Consider the following 22675-nt stretch of genomic DNA (forward strand, 5'->3'; position numbering starts at 1 on the left):
AAACAAAAAACTAGTTGATCTCTTAAACTAGGCATTTTAGGTAACACATGGGAGATAATGACTCTTCCTCAAACTAATGGGACAAATGGGGAGTTTTTGAAAGGATCATAGGAAAACACTGTTGAAAAACGTCTTATGGGGTGCTTGGGTGGCTCAGTTGGTTAAGCATCTGACTCTTGATTTTGGCTCAGGTCATGATCTCTCATTTCATGAGTCTGAGCCCTATGTCAGGCTCTGTGCTGACAGAACTCGGAGCCTGCTTGGAATTCTCTCTCTCTCTGCCCCTCCCCTGCTCACGCTCACAAGCTCTCTCTCTCTGTCTCTCTGTCTCTCGCTCTCTCTCTGTTTCTCTCAAAATAAATTTTAAAAAAAGTCTTATAATATTTTCCAGTGGAGAAACCTGGCAGACACCACCTTTCCCAGGGACCAAAGTTAGTATCAAATGTGATAGTCACATTGATAACATGCAGTGATGTAATACTGTTTACAGATGGGCACATTGCCTCTGTGATGTCCTGCCCTCAAACCCATAAACCCAGTGTAATCATGAGACAACATTAGAGAAATTCAGTTTGAGGGGCATTGTACAAAACACTTGACTGTTACTCTTCAAAAGTGCTAATGCTCTACAAAACCAGCAAAGACTGAGTAACTCAGGTTGGGGTGCAGTAAGGAAACAATGAAAACTAAATGCAATGTGATATTTTGGATCAGATCCTGTAACAGAAAGGGTATTAGTGGAAAAATTTGTCTTTATAAGACTTGTTTTTATAAATGTGTTGTAATAGATGCTAACTTTAGGAACCTGAGTGTAGCTCCCTATAAATCTAAGAATATTTCAAATTAAGTTTTTTTGAGGTATCTCTTCACTCTGTATAGTGTACTCCTAAAAAATTTGTCATCCCTGTAAAACTGCTTCTGTCCTCTTAAATCCAAGAGATCCTCTTGTCTCAAGGAGTGAAGTCCATCGAGCTTTTACGGACTAGAGATTTGGTGCAGTTGGAAGAGATGTTATGAATGGTTGAGGCCATGTAGACATGGCCATAGCAAAGTCATAACAATGTGGTCTGGGGGCATGAGTGGTACTATGGCAAGAGATCAGGCATGAAGAATCAGAGAACTGAGTGGACTTTGCTTTGGAATGGATAGCCAAAGAGTAAGATGTGAAAAAGCCACTCAAGAATGATTTGGTAGAGTATAACAGCTTAGAACAAAATTTTGCAAATAGGAGACAAAGTCACCCTAACTAGTCATTATCTGCCACTCACAAGTATGATACAAAAGAAGACAGATAAACTTAAGCTGTAGTGGCAACCTCTCCAGTTGGAACAGGGAGCCTTATGCAAAGATGAGGCTGGATTGAGACTATCTGAAGCCTTTTGCAGTTAGCCTATGTCTAGACATTCCTTACAGAAGATATGACCCAGCAAGTGTAAATTAGTAACCCAAAGAGGAATGCAAAATGGGTAGGACTAGTGGTTGAAACTGGATTACCAATACTCAGGAGGAGACATTATTTAAATAGGACACTTTCCCCCCGCACTAACATAACGTAAACTAGTTGTATCTGTGCCCAAGATTAACTGTTTGGTCACCTTCTTGGTAAATTGGAATCTAAAAGTTGATATAAAATTTCTTGAATGGGTGGACCACCTGGTTACAATTTTGGTTTCAGTTCTGTATTGTGCAATTGGCACCCAAATAAGAACTGTCTCCAAATGTGAGTAGGCTGAGTGCGTCATAGACACTCAAAAGTCTTCTTTTGCATTGCTATTCCAAAGTGTCAGAAGATGAGCAATTTAATAAAATGGTCCTTTTTTATGGCACATTTTCTTTACCATGATGTGTCTGACTTAGAGCAGTGGTCAGCAAACTTTTCCTGTAAGGGGCCAGACTGTAAATATTTTTGGCTTTGCAGCCACAACTAGTCTCTGTTGCCTATTTGTCATTGCCCTTTTTCCCCCCCTTAACCCTTTAAAAATGTGTTTTCTGTGTCTTTAACCATATTTTCATACTTTGTGATAGTGGCTGAAGTTTGTAGACTGGTATTAAACAATGATTCAAAATCAAGTTTCTGGCTGTAGATTTGTTGCCACTGGCAAAAAAAAATGTTATAAACATGACTTTAATGGATTTATAACAGAATATGTAGTTGATCTCTTACTGCAGGCATTTTGGCACATTCGTGGGAAATCTTCTCTAATAAATATGACACCTGCATAAAACACATCATGCCCTGAAAGTTTGCTCTCAGGAAATTGCTTAGTTTTTAATTTCAAGTTATTATTTATTCAAGACTTTTTTTTGTTTCTAAATAGGCTAATTATTAAAGTGGTGTCATCAGTGTTGATCTATTTTTCAAAGATTCAGTATACTCCCGTTTCCTCATTTAACCCATTAACTGCCTTCTTTTTATAGATTTGTTGCTATAGATCACATTCTTTCAGTGCCTCATTTTACAGTTGCGTTATAGTTTCTGCCTCTGACTTGGAGCTAAGCTCTGGCTTTTCACTCTTTTGTCCCAAGGCCACACTTCCAGACCCCAGAAGGTGGCCTTTAGAACCACCAAACCATCCTTGAGATCACTGTGGAACCAACATCCCAATGCTCCTAAAAGACTAAGTGGTTGGATGTCATGCTACAGATTTTAGAGATAGACTTTGCCTACTTCACCCAGTTCTTCTAAAAAAGTAGATAGGCTCACACATTTAAAGATTCAACCTTTTATTTCTTCTGTTCACAATTGCAGTAATATGCTGTCAAATAATCTCTAGCTCTCGCATTCAAAGCCTTCTGTTTGGCTAAAGAATGTTTAATCCAGCCAGCAGCTCATTTTAGCAGAAGGGTGTCTGATGAAAACCCACTTAATTTGTTTCAGCACTGGGTCTCTAAAACTTCTTGACCATACTTAAAATTGTTAATATCTTCTAAAACTTGTTTTACCAAGATAAATTTCAAGGAGAATGCAGAAAATAAAGCAGTAGTATGTGCAGATTTTCATCAATACTGTTTAATAATCAATTGAAATAAAAGGGAATTTTTTTACTCAGTAAAAAGTTGATTGGGTTTTATTAGCTTTTCTTGTTTTGAATAATTAAGGCTTTTTATCTCTCCTAGTTTTCTTTTTAGTTATTTGGATTCTGTAAAAATGAAACTCTGTTTTTAAACCAATGATAGTTTCTTAAATGGATCATGATCTCCCTGGTAGAAATTGTATTTTCTCCTAAGCAAGGTCTAGTCTATTGTTAATATCACTATGTCAACTAGAAGAAAGGAAAGTTTGAGTCGTATAAAGAGAAAGCACTGGCACACGATTTCTTAAAAAGTCTCTGAAACTTAACAATTAACTTCTTAAATCAGGACTCAGAAAGTTGATCTATTTTTCTACATCTTGGTCTCATGATGCCTTTCAGTATCGACATTTTAGAGTTTTGAGCTATAAATATGTATAGTCAGTATATATTTGAGCTATAAATATGTATATACAGTATAATCAGTATAATCCTTTTGTTGAAAACATGGGTATTAGCTTACAGATGTAGAGCTGGACTCTGGTAAACTAGTGAGTGAAGGAAGGGTATATGTATTTTTTCTTTATTCATCGAGCCGTTCTTCTAGAGTCGTTAGGTCAGCTGTCATGTTGGTGCTTTCCTGCTTTGTTCTTGAGAGTCACTCAATGACTGGTGACTGGCTGCTGGAAAGGAAAGCTTTCAGCAGATTAATGCTGGGGCCCTCCTGTCTTCTCCTTCACCAGTAGCAGCTGCATTCTGCCCTTTCTGTGGCCCTGAAAGGAAGGGAGGGAGGAAGAGAGGGAGTGTGTGTGTGGTGGGGGAGGAAGGGGCTCGATCTCTGTCAGCGTGCATTACCGAGGTTTCTCAACACATGGAATGAGATCTTTCCCAAGAAATTCTGTCAAGGCCAGTACACATGGGAAAAATATTTCTATGCTTAGTCTTGTAACTGTGATTGTTTTTGTTTTACGGGATAAAAAGGAATTTAGGTCATGTGACATAGCTGTGCTCCACCTCTGTATTTACCTGTCCTTTCTTTTTCAACTCTCCCAGGCATCAGTACCTGTCCAAAGATCACTCTAGTTCCACCTTGTGTGAAAAGCAGCACAACCCCACGGGTTGATCAGAATGTATCTGATGAAGAGGCTCAGGGAATAAATGGAAAAACGCCAGCAAAACACTCAGCTGCAAGTCCAAAGCCACAAGGTATGCTGGTGGGTTGTTTTTTCTTTTTCTTTTTCTTTTTTAATTAGATTGGGTGTTTTGTTCATTGATGAAGGCTATCCAGAAGAATGATAATGACTAAGAAAGAGTTTTAAGCTTTCAATGGGAGGAATTGGGTGCATTTATTTTTTTCAGGGGAAAAAAATCAGTCTCAGGCAGAGTTGGGTATTTGTTCTGCTCCTAAAACACCTTATACATTTTTTTCTCTTAGGGTTCTTTTCTCATTGCTAGAATTACTGTCCCTTACAGGGACACTTCATGTATTATGCTTGACCTCATACAGGGCCTAACTTACTATTTGCATAATAAATGTGTGACAAATGAATGAGTGCTGTCACAAAGTCAGTATGCCTTGCTAGATTTCAGAGGATCTGTGAAACAGATCATTGTAAAACCGTGCTTAACATACTTAGTAAATGTGATTTTCTACTGTTCAGGAACTGGGGCTTGAAAAGGCTTCACAGAAATTGAAATAAATGGCTCATCCATTCAGGAATTGAGCAGCCAACAAGGGGAAGAAACAATTATAATGGTGGAAATCTTTGAATATTTTGTTCAGGAACCATTTCCTTTTAGCAACAAATTTCTGGTGAACCAGGTATTAACTGTGAGAAGCACAAAATTACAGTTTTGATGGTACACAGTAAGGCCTTTGGAAACGTTAACACAAAGCTAAGCTCTACTATGATTTAATGTGTAGTTTCTTCCGAATAAATTTTTATTTATACCAAATGCTGAGCATTTTGATTTATGTTGTATTAACTTTGGTCTCTTTCCTGTTCTTGCAAGGAAAAAAGTGTTATAGAGAATCTATCATAAAAGAGTGACTGTTACTCTTTAAAGTTCTTATGTTTTTAGGATTTCTGAAAGAGACCTTTAAAAGGGGCTTATCTTCCAGATTATGGGACGTTTCCTTTTTGTTCTCACTGGTAGCTGTATTTGTAGTCGTATCAAGTATGACTGTCAAGTAAGGTCAAATAATTGGTGCTTCAGATGAATGGTCCATTCATGAGTTTATAGCCTTTTATTTTGGCCATATCTATCCCTATTTAATTCATATGAATATGAACATAGACATTTTTTTGAGCATGATTTAAGCTGTTTTATTTACAAAATACAAGGTTCCCTCTTGCTCATTAGACCTCAGCTGACAAAGATCAAATGAGGTAAGACTATAAAAAATGAATGCAATTTCAGTTTTATGTAATTGCCCAGATCACAAACAGGAATTTCATTATTTAATAAAGTCTTTTTTGGGAAGATGCATTACTTCATTGTTTTTCGTAGTTCATTGAGATAAATTACACAAGTGTCCTTCCTGAGCTGTGTGCCAAAATAATCATATTCTTTAGGGAGACAACACTTGAGCTTGCTTTTGCTGTTTGTAGCTTAATGAAAGTTTAATAGAAGTCAGTATTTTGATATTTAAATACATATTTACTTCCTGTTTTGAATATGGGTTAATAAATATAATTTTATATAACTATAGGGACTATTTTCAGATTTTAAATAAATGACTTTAGAGAACATTATACTTTAAAAGTACTCTCACTCATTGTTTGGCCCTTCCCTAGTTCCCCAGCTAAAATTTTAACCCCACCCTAACCCTTGATATTTTGTGTTTCCTCAAACATATGTTTTCGCATTCACTGCAGTCTGACCTAGAATATATTTCACTCATCCATCTTAGTTTTCTTCTGCCTTTGTACTGCCAGTCCCTCCATAGCAGAGCAGGCCTTCAGCAACACTTGTTGAATTGGCTCCCTGCACCATTACCACGTTTCCTCTATTTTGTTTCTGCTGTTCTTTGCTTAAGACTTGCAAGAATGTGTGCCATATAGAGAAAAACATTCGGGAGAGAAGGCTACATCTTGGTATTGTCAGATCAGCTGCCAAAGAGATTGGGGACTACTTATTGACCAAATGAAAGTGTTCTCCACCCTCTAGTGGAGAGAAGCTTAGTTTTAATTTCTCCAAACTCTTAAGAATATTTGGATAACTGAAGGGGAGAAAGCAAAGGGATATCATGGGGACTTCCTGCACACATCAAGAGATTATCACACTGATATCTTTATTCCCACTTAATTGCAAATCGTGAATGGTGAGCCTACTGACGCTTTAAGCTCCATTATGTAATTTTAATTTAATTGAAGATGCTTATTTCTTTCTTGAGAGAGAGTGCACACATGAGTTGGGGGAGGGACAGAGGGAGAGGGAGAGAGAATCTTAAGCAGCAAGGCTCAGTCTCAGGACCGATCTCAGGACTTCTCAGCACCGTGAGATCACAACCTGAGCCGAAATCAAGAGTCAACACTCAACTGCCTGAGCCACCCAAGGGCCCTGAAAATTCTTATTTTAGATAAGTGTTCTCAACTGGAGACAATTTTGCAGCCCCACCCCGCACCCCAGCCCACCCACTCCGTCCCACCCCACCCCACTGCCCATACTTGGTATTGTCTAGAGAATTTTTTGCTTGACACCATTTGTGGGAGTTTCTAATGGCAGCTAGTGGGCAGAGGCTAGGGATGCTGTTCAGCGTCTTACAATGCACAGGCCAGCCCCCTCAAAACAAAGAATTATCAGCTATGAAATGTCAGTAGTTTGAGAAACTCTGATCTGGATCCTCAAAAGAGCTCATAAATAAATGTGTGGTTTTTTTTTTTTTCCTCATGTGGAGTGCTAATAATAGCATAGCTACAATCTATTTTAGTGATATTTATTTTATTTATTTTTAAAATTTTTTAATGTTTATTTTTGAGAGAGAGAGAGAGACTGTGTGTGAGCAGGGGAGGGGCAGAGAGAGAGGGAGACACAGAATCCGAAGCAGGCTCCAGGCTCCAAGCTGCCAGCACAGAGCCTGACACGGGGCTCAAACTCAAAAGCCATGAGATCATGACCTGAGCCGAAGTGGGACGCTCAACTGACTGAGCCACCCAGGCACCCCAATTTTAGTGATATTTAAAAGGAAGCACAATATTAAATACATTTATTCATGGTGATTATATACTAACGTGTCTGGAACAATATCAGGTTTCTATTTTTGTGTTTACTAGTAAGTAAGTCATGGGGATATAGTGTACAGCTTGGTGATTATAGTTAATAATACTGGATTTTGTATATTTGAAAATTGCTAAGAGAAGAGATCTTCAAATTTCTCATCACGTAAAAAAAAATGTTAACTGTGTGGTGATGGATGTTAATTAGACTTTGGTGATCATTTGGCAATAATACAAATATTGGATCATATTATACACCTGAAATGAAAATAATGTTGCATGTCATTATATCAATTAAATACCAACAAGTATTTTTGAAGAATTACAGTTTTTAAAACAATAAAAGTGCTAAATTTTAGATGAGATAAGCTTACATTTGAATGTAAGTAAGAGCCTGTAGCTTTTGAAACGGATTCCTTCAATAGTTAGGGCTTATTTTGCCTCAGCCTCAGAAATACCCTAAAGCCTTGGAAAACAATGGTTTATTCACTTCATACCAATCCTACCAGTCAAACAAATAAATTACTGAGCAACTTCCAACATAAGTCTTTATTCTTGTTTACCACTTTTAATATTGGCCTATTTCCTGCCATGCTAGACATAACTCAAAATAACTTCCTTAGCAATTAAAGCTAATAGTTCTTTTTCTCTTAGGAGCTTTGATCCACAACATTCTTCATAGTTAATTATTTTGATAGAGCCTACATATTATCACTTATCAATCATTAAACCTTAATGTTTAAAAAGCATCATGAACTTTGAAACATTATTGCCTAAATAATTTAAGTAAATGTAAAGTACTCAAACATATTCCATTTGCTCTTAAAGCATTCTATGTGTAATGTCACATTTTTAAAGTATAATATGTTATAAATATATAATGCATTAAAAATAGCCAGCTATATAGGACGCCTGGCTGGTTCAGTTGGTAGAACATGCGACACTTGATTTCAGGGTCATGAGTTTGAGCCCATTTTTTTTTAATGTTTATTTATTTTTGAAAGACAGAGCACAAATGGGGAAGGAGCATAGAGAGAAGGAGACACAATATCCGAAGCAGGCATCAGGCTCCGAGCTGTCAGCACAGAGCCCGACGCAGGGCTCGAACCCGCAAACCACAAGATCATGACCTGAGTTGAAGTCAGACACTTAACCAACTGAGCCACCCAGGCGCCCCTCAAGCCCCATGTTAAGCGTAGGGTTTGCTTTAAAAAAAAAAAAAAAAAAGCCAACTATTGTTTTTCATAGTAAGTAAAATAAGAGTAACCAAATCCTCTGGTAATCCCCAAATTTAAACTATTAATTTGGGGGTTTTTTTTCATGTTCAGTAATTATTTTGGATGATTGGATTTTTTTTAATGTTTATTTATTTTTGAGAGACAGAGTGTGAGCATGGGAGGGGCAGAGAGAGGGAGACACAGAATCCAAAGCAGGTTCCAGGCTCCGAGCTGCCAGCACATAGCCCAACACGAGGCTCGAACTCAAAAGCCACGAGATCATGACCTGAGCCGAAGTGGGATGCTCAACCGACTGAGCCACCGAGGTGCCTCTGGATGGTTGGAAATTTTTAAGTAAATTGTTTTATTGTACTTATGGTCTGTAAAATTGGCTGTAATAAGCCCATTTTATTTATAGTCAACTAGATAATGTCAAACTTAGCATGTCCATAACTGGACTGCTGATCTTCCCTCCAAAAATTGCTTTACCTGTTTTGTCCCTTGATGAAAATTCCATCCTTCCAGTGGTTCAGGCTGAAGGTCTCCAGAGTCATCCTTGATTCCTCTCTCTTTCTCTCATACCTCACATTTATTCTTCCAGGAAGTCTACTTTTATTTATTTATTTTTTAAGTTTATTTGAGAGAGAGAGAGAGCATGAGTAAGGGAGGGGCAGAAAGAGAGAGAGGGAGAGAGAATCCCAAGCAGGCTCCACACTCAGCACAGAGCCCCACACAGGGCTTGACAAATGTGAGAACATGACCTAAGCCAATGTCAACAGTCCGAAGCTTAACTGCCTGAGCCACCCAGGTGTCCCAGGAAGTCTGCTTTTAAAACATACCTGGAAACCAACGTTCCTCACTACCTTCTTCTAAGTACTCTTGGCTCTTGGCTGAATTTCCACAGTACTCTCCTGACCCTTCTCCCTGCTTCTCCCCTGTTTCTCTGCATTGTCAACATTGCAGCCGGAGTGACACAGTTGGACAGAAGTCCTGTCATGTTATTTGTCTTCACAGAAGTCTGTGGCGACTTCTCATTTCACTCAAAGTCACTATTCTTACAGGGTTCCCCAAGATTCTACATTATCATGCCCTCCCTCTGACCTCAGTACCTACTCTTGCCTGTTTGCTGCTTTGACTTCAGTCACATTGGCTTCCATTATCTCTAGCTTGTTCTCTACTTGATGGCATGCTCTTCCCAAGGTAACTCCCCCAACTTCCAGTCTTCTTCAAATTTGCACCTTTCAAAGAGGCCCCCTATGAATGCCCTACTTAATACTGCAATCTGCACTTCCTACCATATTCCAGATCCCTTTAATCTTGTTCTGAGCCCTCCCCCTTCTTTCTTAGCTCTCACCACCTTCTCATATATGGTTTACTTATTGGACTTTTTTGTTTCATTTCCTTTGCTCATTGATAAGATCAAGTGGATAGAACTTAATACGTATTCAGTAATACTGAATTAATTTAAAAACTTTTAAAGCTCTGTATAGATATGTAAGAATTCCTGCAGGATATATATTTTGGAAATGTCAAGTTCTTTTTTTTTTTTAATTTTTTTTTTTTTATTAACGTTTATTTATTTATTTTTGAGACAGAGAGAGACAGACCATGAACAGGGGAGGGGCAGAGAGAGAGGGAGACACAGAATCTGAAACGGGCTCCAGGCTCTGAGCTGTCAGCACAGAGCCCGACGCGGGGCTCGAACTTGCGGGCTGTGAGATCATGACCTGAGCTGAAGTCGGACGCTTAACCAACTGAGCCACCCAGGCGCCCCTGGAAATGTCAAGTTCTTAATGGTTCTGTAAATTTATACTGCCTCCCAGAATGTGTGAGATTTCATATTGTCTGATTCCCTCACTGACATTTGGTATTGTCAGATTTAAATTTTTTGGTTAACTTGATGGTGCTGAAGTAGAATCGTATTTTAAATTTAATTTTCATTTCCCTAATTATTAGCGAGGTTGAACACTGTTTTTCTTACTTTACATCCCTTAGGCTACAGCAGGAAGAAGTAGTAAGTTAAGTTTCAGGATTGAACTGCAGGTGCTGATAGAACACCGAGGAGATGTCCAGAGAGCATTTGGAAGTTGGGTAAAAAAGATGAGAAATGGTGAGAGAGGAGGTGGGGGAGGGAAAGACAGTCATTTTTACATCAGTTACAGTTTTTGACCAAAATACACATTATTTCCCCCTAGGACCGTGTTTCTGATGCGTTAGCCATTCATGTATCATCTTGAGATTTTTGTCATATACCTGTAACATTTGTACTCTTTTATATAAGATGTGCATATTTACTTTATTTTCCATTTGGGTTGTCTCCCTTTGCTGAGATAGATGCCTCCTCTGTGCTTCTAAAACACTCCAATGCCCACCTTTCCCAACATCGCTAAGCTGTTTCCTCACTAGACGATGAACTCCTTGATGACACTAATTTGTTCCTTCGTGTATTCCACAAATTTGCCAAGCACTGTGCATGCGGTTACTGTGAATATATTTGTGATCAAAATAAACTTGTTTCTTACCCTCACAGAATGCCAATCTTGTGAAAGAGAAAGCTTTATATCTCTAATATACTTACTGTTTTATTTCTGGTTGGTGCGATACTGTTTGACTACCTAATCATAATAATTTATTATAAACACTTTGGAGAAAAAGTACACTATCCTCTGAAACAGTTTAAGAGATAGGCATAGTTGAGACAGGAAAATGCCTGATATGTATATATCTCCACAGGAAATTTTTCCTTAAAATTGACAAATGTCACACTTATTTAGGTATGTATCATCTTATTTGAGTTTTCTAAGCATCTAAGAGAGTCTGATATGTAATAAGTAAGTAATGTTCACTGAGTAAACTCTGGATGGATGAGTTACAAGAATTTCATAACAATGTTTATATAACCATTTTTACTGGGCTATAAATAACATATTCATTCCCTTTTTTGAATATTCTAATTAGGAATGTTGAAATTATTTCTGATATTAAAACTGCTTTTTTGGTGGGATCTTGTCCTACTTTGCTATTTTGGTATATATTCTACACAGGAAATTTTTCCTTAAAATTGACAAATGTCACACTTATTTAAGTCCCTTCTTTTTCACTGGATACTATATTTAACCATCCCCACTGAGCAGATCTTGGAAAATAATTCCATTTCCATATAAAAGAAGCATATCATTTTTTTAATCAGGATTTTCTTCTTGCCTCAAAAGGGAATGAGGTGAATTAATTATTCCTCCTCTAGTTCATTGTGATATGTTTTTCTTCTTCTTCTTCTCTGAAAGAATTGATAACTGGCATAGAAATGATGACATCTGGGCCAGTGAGCATCAGGCAACTGTCAGCTAGCCGAGTTTATAGAAGAAATGAGATGACTAAAAACCAGGATAACCAGCTGGGGGAAAATGGGGCATGTAATTAGGAGACATGATTCTCCTCCCTTCTTTTGGAAGTTAGGAGAAGGGTTTAAAAAAAGAAAAAAGATGATTTTATTTAATTTGTTAGAACCAGTTATAGAAAAATACATACATGTTCTATAATCCTTTGCCCAGAATGTTAATCTAAGAGGCAAAGTATATTGATTTTCAAAACTGAAGTAATTCCTATACTGGTAAAGCACTTATGGCATATTATATTTTCTCATCTACAGAATTCCTCATCTGTTAAGAGAAATTCTGTGGATTTTAGTATTTCAGGAAATGATCTGTTAACTGAGGGAAGGGCTTAGTAGTAAGCAGCAAATCTGTGGTGTATTAATGCAAGCCAACAATTAACATAGCAGACAATACTAGTAGAACTCCTATCACCCCCTTTTGCTGGATGTGTGATGAGGAGCAGTGCTGGAGGAGGAAGGAGCTAGAGTCTGGGTACCAGTCATGGAATCAGATCAGCCTTATTCCTCCAGGCCAATCACTTAACCACTCTGAGCCTTCATAGACATAAGAGGTGAATAACGCTACCTACCTCAAAGGACTGTGATGCGAAAGATTTCCTCTAAGATCAAATGAGATAAGGAGTTTTTGTTAAATGGGAAGATGCTACAGTAATTACTGTTGTTTGATGTTGTTTTGTTGGCTTTTATGTCTACTAGCTTTGGATTCTGGTATATTACTTATCACTCTGTTGTTAGAAAATCTGTTTTGTAGCAAGCAGTGTATCCCTGGGAATTAGTTTCAAACTTAGTACTTTGTTTTCTCTGTTTAGATAAATAACTGCTATGTTATCTCTAATAGGCTTGGGAAGGTCATAGAAATATATAGATCCTTAGATGTTTAATAAAGCCATATTTAAAATGACCTAAAATTAAAAGAACCGCTTGATTCTTGGAGATGGGATTTCCACAGGACACAGCGAATGTCTAAGATAGATGGAAGTCTGTTGATTAAGATTCAGTACAGATTTGACAGATCCCTTTACAGAAGCTTGATAATGCTGAAGATTTTTGCATGAGATATGAAATATGTTTCTTGTGGAACACATCTTAGTGAAATATTCAATTCTTTTCATTTTTTGTCTACAGTGCCTCCAAAGCCATTACATCTGCAGAATCCACCTTCGTCTAATATACACCAAACTCCCAGGCATAAAGCTTTATCTAGTGCAAAACCAAGGATGGAGGAAGTTAAACCTGCCTCTGCTTCTTGTGTCTCAAAAGAAAAACCCAGCAAGGTATCTGATCTCATCAGTCGCTTTGAAGGAGGCAGGTAAGAGCTAATATACAATGGGAAAAGAATGTGGGGAGAGAAAAGCTGTTTGTTTCATTTTAAGATGATAGAGTAATAGATTCTGTAATTCAAAAGTATTTTATTCTACTGGGTTTGGTAGGCTTTTGGAAAGAGTAAATTTTAAAAATATTTAAACTTGCCCTAATATGAATTACCATTTTCTGTATATGACCGGTGTGTAGCACTCTGTGCCAGAAGCTTTTTTATCATTCTGTGTGCTGTATAGATCAATAGATACACTCTCTCATTTCCTTTGTATCTGCCTGTGTCACTCTGGGTTACTCCATTGCATCCTCCTGTTTGTGGCTAGATGTCTGGGTCGGAAGAGCAGGAGGTTGCCTCTGTCTCTTTGTTTCTCACTTTGTATGTTTGTGCATGTAGTTTCTGCCGGCCTGTGCCATCTCTGTGGCCTTCTTTCTGACCCACTTTATTTAACAGGAGTCTTCAGTACCCATTCAGTCCCTAGTCCCCTCTCTTCCCTCCTTTGTAGGAGGAGATATTGCCAGCAGCAAAATGCATGCTCAGTTTTGCATTTATTAGATACAATTTTATATTCTTTAGTCCTAATGTTTCAAAAAAGTAGGTGAAAAGTGTATTTCTCACTTAAAGATAAAAATAAACCCATATATGACCTCAGTTGCTTTTTCTTGGAATGCCCATCACTGATAGAAGTAGAAGTTTTTTAAAAAAAATTTTGTCAGAAGGATTTTAATTTTATCTGTCACCAAAAGTCTGTATTTAATTAAGCAACATATATAGCCTCCCTTTCATCCTTGAAGCTAAATGTTTCCATTTATTCTGGTGTAATAATTGGGAATGGTTTCCCACTGGGTGATTTCATGATTTATTTGCAGGATGTATTGTTATTTATATAGTGGATCATAGCTTGGAAATACTTCAGAAATCTTCTGAAAATTGTGACCAAGTGCAAAACTACAATGTCCCTCATTTAAAATGCTGGGGTGCCTGGGTGGTTCACTCGGTTAAGTGTCTGACTTGGGCTCAGGTCATGATCTTGTGGTTCGTGGAGTTGAGCCCCATGTCAGGCTCTGTGCTTAACAACTCAGAGCCTGGAGGGTGATTTGGATTCTGTGTCTCCCTTTCTCTCTGCCCCTCCACCAATTTGTGCTCTCTCTCTCTCTCAAAATGAATAAACATTTAAAATAAAATGAGACTATAGTAACAAGTTCTTGACAAAAGGAGTCCAGAAGCCTGTCTTCATTTTTCATTCCCAATCAATTGTGGGAACTTGAGTCATAAACACTAAAACTTCAACATCTTTCCCTCTGAAGTAGGAATTTTAATACCTTTGCTACCTTAAATTATAGTAATCTTTACTAGAATGATTTAGGAAAGAACAGTTAAATTTTTTTTCTCAGGGCAAGTTGATTCAGTAGCACAGAGAATGACCCTTAACGTGTGCAGATTCCCAGGGCCAAATCCAGTGACTGCATAATATCAGGAAATATCAGGAAGGCCTGGAGCCCGGACCCCTGTCTGTAGTGCATACCTGGTCTGGGGGTGGCTTTAGAAAGCCCATGGGGCACCTGGGTGGCTCAGTCAGTTGAGTGTCCGACTTCAGCTCAGGTCATGATCTCGTGGTCGGTGAGTTCGAACCCCACGTCGGGCTCTGTGCTGACAGCTCGGAGCCTGGAGCCTGCTTTGGGTTCTGTGTCTCCCTCTCTCTCTGCCCTCCCCCGCTCATGCTCTGTCTTTCTCTCTCTCAAAAATAAATAAACATTAAATAAAAAGATTAAAAAAAGAAAAGAAAAGAAAGAAAGCCCTGAGTGGGTCAGTATTAACAGGTTGAGCCTTCTGATTCTCACCATTTTGGTAACCCAACTGTTTGCTTTCCTGCCCATACACAAAATGGACATAGTTTTTCCACCTGTTAATACCAGTTTTCTTTGACTCTTTCAAACCTCACAGATTCAAAGTCATTTTTTGATGCAAAGTTTGAAGGTTGTATCTAAAGAGAGATGTTGTGGCTTAGGACATGTTAAGCAAACTGGCTTTAAGTGTAGATAGAATGTAACGAGCATTTTGGCAAATCTGGTGAAGGGGTGTTACTTATAGCAGAGTCTGCTGCCAGTTTTAAAAAACGATTGTCTGTTCTTAGTGAGGTATTACTAGTAGGAACTGGCCCTAAAAGTGTGTGAATGGGTTAGCGTTGCATTGAGTCTACAGGACTTGAATGGAAGTTGTATTTCCTGTTGAGTGATGTCCATGTGCCTACAGTGTGTGTGTAGCTCTCAGGTTTCACCCCAGTTATTACAACTCAGACTAGCATTTTGTGGAATAGAGATTCATCAGGCCAAGTTACCACAGTAAACTGACAGGAAGAGTGGGATCATAGACCACCAACTATTAGACCACCCTGTTAAGACTTTACCTAGGAATCAGAATTTTGCTCTGCAGTAATGCAGGTAACACTATTAAGATGAGTGATTTGGAGGATGTCATTGGAGCATGTAAATTTTATTTACTTATTTATGTATTTATGTATGTATTATTAGGTTTTTTGGTTTTTTGGGGTATAAGACAAACTGGTATTTTTAACCTATGAAAGATTTCAGGATTATAGAAAGAAATAACATCTTCCGTGAAACTGAACACTGGTTTTCCTAAGGCACTTCAAGGCCAACTGTTTTTCCGCACGGTCTGGCGTCCACAAACCAGCAGGAATATATGTATTGGCTCAACCACTGCTTTTACTTACCTCTCCCCACCTTATCCCTATCCCACCTCTACCTGCATATCCCCTGCATGTTACTTATTACAGGAAGTTCTTATCTTTCATGCCTAACTATTCTTTCCAAAAATCCCAAGCAAGTCTAAAGTTTGGTTCAGAGGATCTGCTGAGGATTTTTCTGTTGGGTTTCTGGACACTGATGTGGGCAGGAAAAGGAAGACCATACCATTCAAATGTCCAAAGACTGCTTGAGAAATTGTCTAGGCTAAGGGTATACTCTCCCAGCAGGCAAATATTAATGGTGGAGTATGTGATATTTATTTATATTGACAACGACCAACTTTATATATGTGACATTTTCCCCTGCCAGATTTTTCCTTCCCTTCCTGTGGTGCTGAGCTTACCTTGTCTTTTTTTCCTCCCTCATTACCTTATTGCCGTCTGTTGTTGTTCTCTGTTCCATTCTCCAGTCCAGATCAGCAGTGTCCAGGAGGAGTAGAATGAAGGGAGAAGGAAATGCACATCTCAGCACTGTCCATGAACCGTGTTGCTGTGTCCTCTACCCTGTAACGTCAGTCTGCTCTGGGGAAGAGGCCACCTCTGGACTTTATTCCCACATTTTATATGCAGCCTGCTTACTTGCTTCTCACTCCATCTTTCATGTTCTAGTGTGTTACAATGTGGGGTTAAGACCATGGAATTTAGAGTCAGACTTTACGGTTTGGACTCTAGCTTTATCATTTCTTAGCCATGTGATGCCACCACGTTATGTAAGTGTCCAAGCTTCAGTTTCCCTATTTTGGGGTCCTGTTTTCAATTATTATGAGTAGAAACAAATAATGTAAAGAATACCATGTACTTTCCAGCACTTAATAAATGTTAGCCACTGGGCGTGCCTGGGTGGCTCAGTTAGTTCGGCGTCCGACTTTGGCTCAGGTCATGATCTCGCTGTCCGGAGTTCTAGCCCCACATCAAGCTCTGTGCTGACAGCTCGGAGCCTAGAGCATGGAGCCTGCTTCAGATTCTGTGTCTCCCTCTATCTGTCTGCCCTTCCCCCTCTCATGCCCTGTCTCTGTCTCTGTCTCTCTGTCTCTCTGTCTCTCTCTCTCAAAAATAAATAAACATTAAAAAAACTTTAAAATAAATGTTAGCCGCTGTTATGAATTACTGCCATGATCACCATCACAATCACAGTTACTCATTGCTGATTACTGAGCACTTTCCTATTTCCAGCACTGTGCTAAGCGGTGGGGGTAAAACAGAGAGAACATGATAGGCATGTTCGGCGCCCTCACAGACTACTAGTCTGTACTCATTTTTGTCTCCTTATTAGGTCATAGGAATCTCTCCAAGACTGCAGCCCAGAGATTTATGTTTTTCCTCCCTGGAATCCTAGATTAAAATGTTATGCAAATATTTCTATAGGGACATTGTAATATATTGGCGGTTAGGTTCCATTGTATACTATTAAGAGTTATATATAATATCAAGTAATAACAAGGGCTTTAAGGAAGACTAAAATGAGATGTGTAGTTGGTGGTAGAGTGTGCTATAATAGAATAATCCAGGAGGTGATGTCTGAGCAGAATCCTGAATGAGGGGAAGGAGTCAGCCTTCCCATACCTAAGACATACCAATGTCTTAGGGAAGTTGTCTGGGCAAAGAGAACAACAGCTGCAGAGATCCTTAGATGCACACATTGGCTTGTTGGGAATGTGGGAGCAGCAAGGAGGCAGGAGGGGCAGGAGCACAGCAAGGGAAGAGAATGGAAATGAACGAGGCTGGGGCTAGCAGGGGCTTGTGTGTACACAATCCTGGGCCATTGTCAGAATGCTAGACTACCTGTAAGTGTACAGGGTGCCCTCAGAGAGTTCGACCTCCGTGGTTGACCTAGAGAGATGGATTCCAAGGGGTGGAGAGTGGAAGCAGAGAGATAAGTTAGGTTATGGCAGAGCAGGTGACAAAGTTTCTGAGAATATGTGTTCTGCTTTCCAAACAAAAGTAACCTTTGGTTTCCAACCTGTTGATAAACTGAGGGGCTGACTATACTTGTTTTTAAAATGTTACGAAAGTAAAATCTTGGAAAAAGATGGCTTTATTAACTATAAATGTGTCTCACATCTCTGTCCTTACAAATGAGCCATACTGATAAACAGCCTAAGGAAATGTTCCAGACCCTGTAGCTAATGCTCAGTCTTATCATCTTTATTGAAATGTTTATTTAAGGGTGTATAGTATCCCAAGAGACTGAGAATTATACCCGCCTATTCTAATCCACATTTCTAAAACCATCAGAGGAAAGTCTTCACTAAATACCTCCTTTCAGCTGGAATAAGCTGGTCTGTCTTATAGAACTTTCCCATGCCAGTGTTTTCACCCTTCTTTTGTATTTTATCTTCTAGCACATTATCAAATTACAGTGATTTGAAGAAAGATTCTGCTGTGCACCTGAATGCTCCTAGGACACCAGGAAGGCATAAATTGACAACCACCCCTCAGCAAAAGCTCCTCTCCCAGCATCCACCACAGAAGCAGGGAAATGACACAGATCCAACTCAGGGTGTACAGACTGGTGTGGCTAATGGTGTGATGGCAGCACAAAACCAGATGGAGTGTGAGGAGGATAAAGCGGCCACTCTTAGCCCAGATACTCCTATTCAAGCTTCAGAACCCTTGCTTGCTATGAACTTAGTGAATGGAGAAGGAAAGGAGAAAACTACCACAGAACCCGCATCACCCACGGCAAATGACTATGATGGAAACGCGTCTGATAGTAGCTGCAGGACCTCCACTGTCAGCCAAGTGCTCCCCCTAGAAGAAGGAAGGGCAGATGCGGAAGCAAACGTGCAAGAGCGGGAAGATGGAGAAAGCCCTCTGGAACAGCTGGACCAGAACCAGGAGATGAAGGTAAAGCAGGAGACTGGCTCAGAAGTAGGAGGAAGCACCACCTGTTCCACTACTGTCTTAAAACTCTACTTAATAGCACTCATGAAAGCAATGAGTCAGATCATCCACACTACCAGTTAAACAGTTTTAAGCTTTAGCTGCTAATGGATGTTTGCTCTACTCTATGAGAAAATACTTCACTTTTTCTTGTGTAGTTTCTGTTGATCTTTCTCTTGTGATTTCAAGAGTCAGAACGTTCTGAAGACTTTAATGTAGGAAAACCACAAGCTTATTGTTTTTACTTGCATAGAGCATCTTTGTTGCTCTAGATGTTAAGGACACATCCCTAGTATATTTACGGGATAAGCAAGAAGAAATTGTATACTCTTTGCTTTTCAGACATTTCTAATCTAGACCTGGAAGAGTAACTTGAACCAGCAAATGTTTCAAGTAAGGACAGAAATATGGAGGGGGCGGGGCACCCGGGTGGCTCAGTCAGTTAAGCATCCAATTCTTGATTTTGGCTTGGGTCATGATCTCACAGTTGGAGAGTTCAAGCCCAGCATCCGGCCCTGTGCTGACAGTGTGGAGCCTGCTTGGGACTCTTTCTCTGCCCCTCCCCCACCCAAGCACGTACACATGCTCTCTCTGTGTCTCTCATATAATAAAAAAAAAAAATTTTTTTAAAGGATGCAAATATGGAAGTATTCACAAATTATTCAGCAGATTATAACCATAACTCTTTCCAGGCTTCTAATTTAAAAATTTTTTCTAACTAGTATGGTTTTAAAACAATTGACTTAATCTTGGATTTAAAGATGATCTTTAAAGATCATCTTAGTTCAGCAATTCATTTATAGAAGTAGAAACAGTTCTAGAAATCACTTCCAGAAAGTTGATGTGATTCTCTGGGGTCACAACAATAGCCTGGACCTCTTGGTGTTCTGACTTACAGGCCAGTACTGTGTCCCTGATGCAAGAAATCACAAACTTAAGTGCCTGGATGCAGGAAATGTCAATGAATACGGCATCCATAAGTAATGTACTAGAGAGAGGTGAGGCTGTGGCAAAATGGAAGTTCACATCCTTTCTAAAGAGGGCTGCAGTTCAGTGAACTGCTTGAATGGCATTTCTGCCTGTGTGCAAAATCTAAGCTTACAAGGAGCTGATTTGCTGGTGACATACATTCATAATTTACTTGTGCTATAGCAGAAGCTTTGATACAATTCTTATAACAAGAGCATTGCATTTGTATTCTTTATTCATGTCAATATAGTGCTTTGAAGAGATTAATAAATATGGCCTTTACACAGTACTTGGAATTTCTTGGGTCAAAGGTGCACTATAAGCATCATCATACAGTTCCCTAGAATAGAAAGTTTGTTTTTGTCTCCAAGGACAAAAAAAGTTCCCATTGCTCAGTCTCTTTTTGATTATAAATAACAATCTGTGTGGGAGAGTTGAGAATTGAAAATTTGACAATTATAGGAAAATCTGTAAATGACAAATCCAAGTCCTAAATCTAATATTTAGGATTTTTTAAAGTTTATTAATTTTAGGACACCTGGGTGTCTCAGGTTAAGTGTCCAACTTGAGCTCAGGTCATGATCTCACGGTCCATGAGTTCGGGCCCCGCATCCAGCTCTCTGCTGACAGCTCGGAGCCTGGAACCTGTTTCAGATTCTGTATCTCCCTCTCTCTGCCCCACCTCTGCCCGCACGTGCTCTTGTGCACTCTCTCTCAAAAATAAACATTAAAAAAAAATTTTTTTTTAATGTTTATTTATTTTTGAGAGAGAGAGAGAAAGAGAGAGTACATGCGCAAGCAGGGAAAGGGGTAGGAGAGGGAGAGAGAATCCCAAGCAGATTCCACACTGTCAGCACAGAGCCCGACATGGGACTTGAACCCACGAAATGCAAGATCATGACCCGAGCTGAAATCCAGAGTTGGACACTCACCTGACTGAGCCACCCAGGTGCCCCTCTATTTAGGATTGTTTATGGTGCTGTGCCTTAAGTGGCATTAGCATTAGGCAGAAATTCAAAAGGACTGACTGATAGTAAAATATCAGAGTAAAAAGTGATTGATTGATGTTTTTAGAACTTTAACTAAAATGAAATCCACAGTATGGTACAGTTTTCACCAACCCTGAAAAAGATCCCAAATAGACAAAAAGCCAGTGGCTTATTTTCTTCCAGTTAGTGAATTAATTTTAAATGCTGACTCTCAAGCAGGGAAAGTTTAAATAAGGAAGTGGGTAGGAGAAAAGTGAGTCATACTTGGTAACATTATCTGAAACAGTAAAGAAACAGGACATTGCAAAATGAATCTCTTCACTACATCTTGATGTGGTCATAGATTTTAGTGTCTCTGTGCTTGAACCATGGTGAACAGAAGAGAAGGGTAGAATCGAGAACTCAAGACTCCTCATTTGTCCTTTTATAGTTGGAATGATGCCACCAGCAAGCATTTATAAAACAGTAAGAACTATTCTTATTAATATTTTGATTGGTAATGCCTGTGGTTGCTGGGTACTACTTTTTTTTTTCCTGTTCTATATTATTATCTGTACATTCTCATTGATGAGTCTTAATTTGGTTTGGGAAAGAATTAATAGGGCTTTCTTACTAAACTAGCAGAACGCAATAGTACAGCTGGCCTTTCTCCTAAGTGGGAATGTAAGTAGTAGATGGCACATGCTATGTGTGGGAAGAAAAATGACATCTTCTCTGCAGAGCTATTGCTACAAACACTACATGTGTCTCTCATCTAAAGGGGAGCATTAGGATTTAATATATATGTGGTGATAATATGTTCTCCTTTGCTGCTCTGGTGTCTGTTATATTGCATTGGTTCAAATATGCAAACATAAATATTAGTAATGTTAAGGTGGTAAATTTTATGTTATATATATTTTGCCACAGTTAAAAACAAACAAAAAGAAATGTTAAAAAAAAAATAGTATATAGTGGAACCATTGGAACCAGGAAATCTTGATGCTTCTTCTGACTTGTCCACTAACTAGTGATATGACCTCAAACAAATCAATTAAATTATTTGTGCCTGTAGTTAAAGGATATAAACTGGATGTGATCTTAAGGCCCTTTTCAGTGATAATGTAATAATAATTCTATGCTGTTTTTAATAGGTATATTTCTTTGTTAGTATATCCATCCCCCCCATATTGTCAGCTGCTTCTTGAACTGCCTGGTGTGTTGAACGTCTAAGATACTATGGAATACTTTGAATTTCACTCTGCAGACAACTGAAAAAAAATTACTTCAGTCTCTATATAATTCGATGTAGAGACTTAAATCAGAAGTCTTAAATAAGTTTCATTTGAACCAGTATTAATTTTTTTTAATGGTTATTATTTACTTTTGAAGGAGAGAGAGAGAGAGGCAGAGTGCGAGCCGGGGAGGGGCAGAGTGAGGGGGAGACCCAGAATCTGAAGCAGGCTCCAGGCTCTGAGCTGTCAGCACAGAGCCTGAAGTGGGTCTTGAACCCACAAACTGTGAGATCATGACCTGAGCTGAAGTCGGTCACCTAACCCACAGAGCCACCTAGGCGCCCATAACCAGTATTAAATTTAATGAGTATTTCTTAAATGCCCACCAAGAATGAGAGCAGGAGGGATTGGGGGATGGTGGGGTAGGAGAAGAATAGAATCACAAAGATAGTTCAGGAAAGTAGATACACATTAAACTAGATCTCTTTTTTTAATTTTTTAATGTTTATTAAAACACAGTGAGACACAGACACAGTGAGAACGAATGAATGAGTGGGGGAAGGGCGGAGAGAGAGAGGGAGACACAGAGTCTGAAGGAGGCTCCAGGCTCTGAGCTGTCAGCACAGAGCCCAACATGGGGCTTGAACTCACGAACTGTGAGATAATGACATGAGCCGAAGTTGGACACTTAACCAA

The 22675-nt window shown here is 39.0% G+C and overlaps 1 protein-coding gene across 15 annotated transcripts in view; it reads left to right on the forward strand.

Annotated features, from left to right (window-relative positions):
* FGD4 (FYVE, RhoGEF and PH domain containing 4) overlaps nt 1–22675 on the forward strand; it is a 241470-nt gene that overhangs the window by 140525 nt on the left and 78270 nt on the right. For 9 of the 15 annotated variants that reach the window (XR_007153924.1, XM_047866421.1, XM_047866422.1 and 6 more), the window contains 3 exons: nt 4065–4217; nt 12968–13151; nt 18267–18771. Coding sequence is in view for 14 of the 15 variants with exons in the window: in XM_047866421.1 (XP_047722377.1) it covers nt 4065–4217; nt 12968–13151; nt 18267–18771 (842 nt within the window). In the remaining variant the exon portion in view is untranslated. Of the gene's footprint in view, nt 1–4064; nt 4226–10443; nt 10559–12967; nt 13152–18266; nt 18772–21081; nt 21231–22675 lie in introns of those variants that run through there. The other 6 variants (XM_047866429.1, XM_047866425.1, XM_047866426.1 and 3 more) reach the window with 3 other exon arrangements.

The sequence above is a fragment of the Prionailurus viverrinus genome, chromosome B4, assembly GCF_022837055.1.
Source record: "Prionailurus viverrinus isolate Anna chromosome B4, UM_Priviv_1.0, whole genome shotgun sequence".
NCBI classification, from domain to species: Eukaryota; Metazoa; Chordata; class Mammalia; order Carnivora; family Felidae; genus Prionailurus; species Prionailurus viverrinus.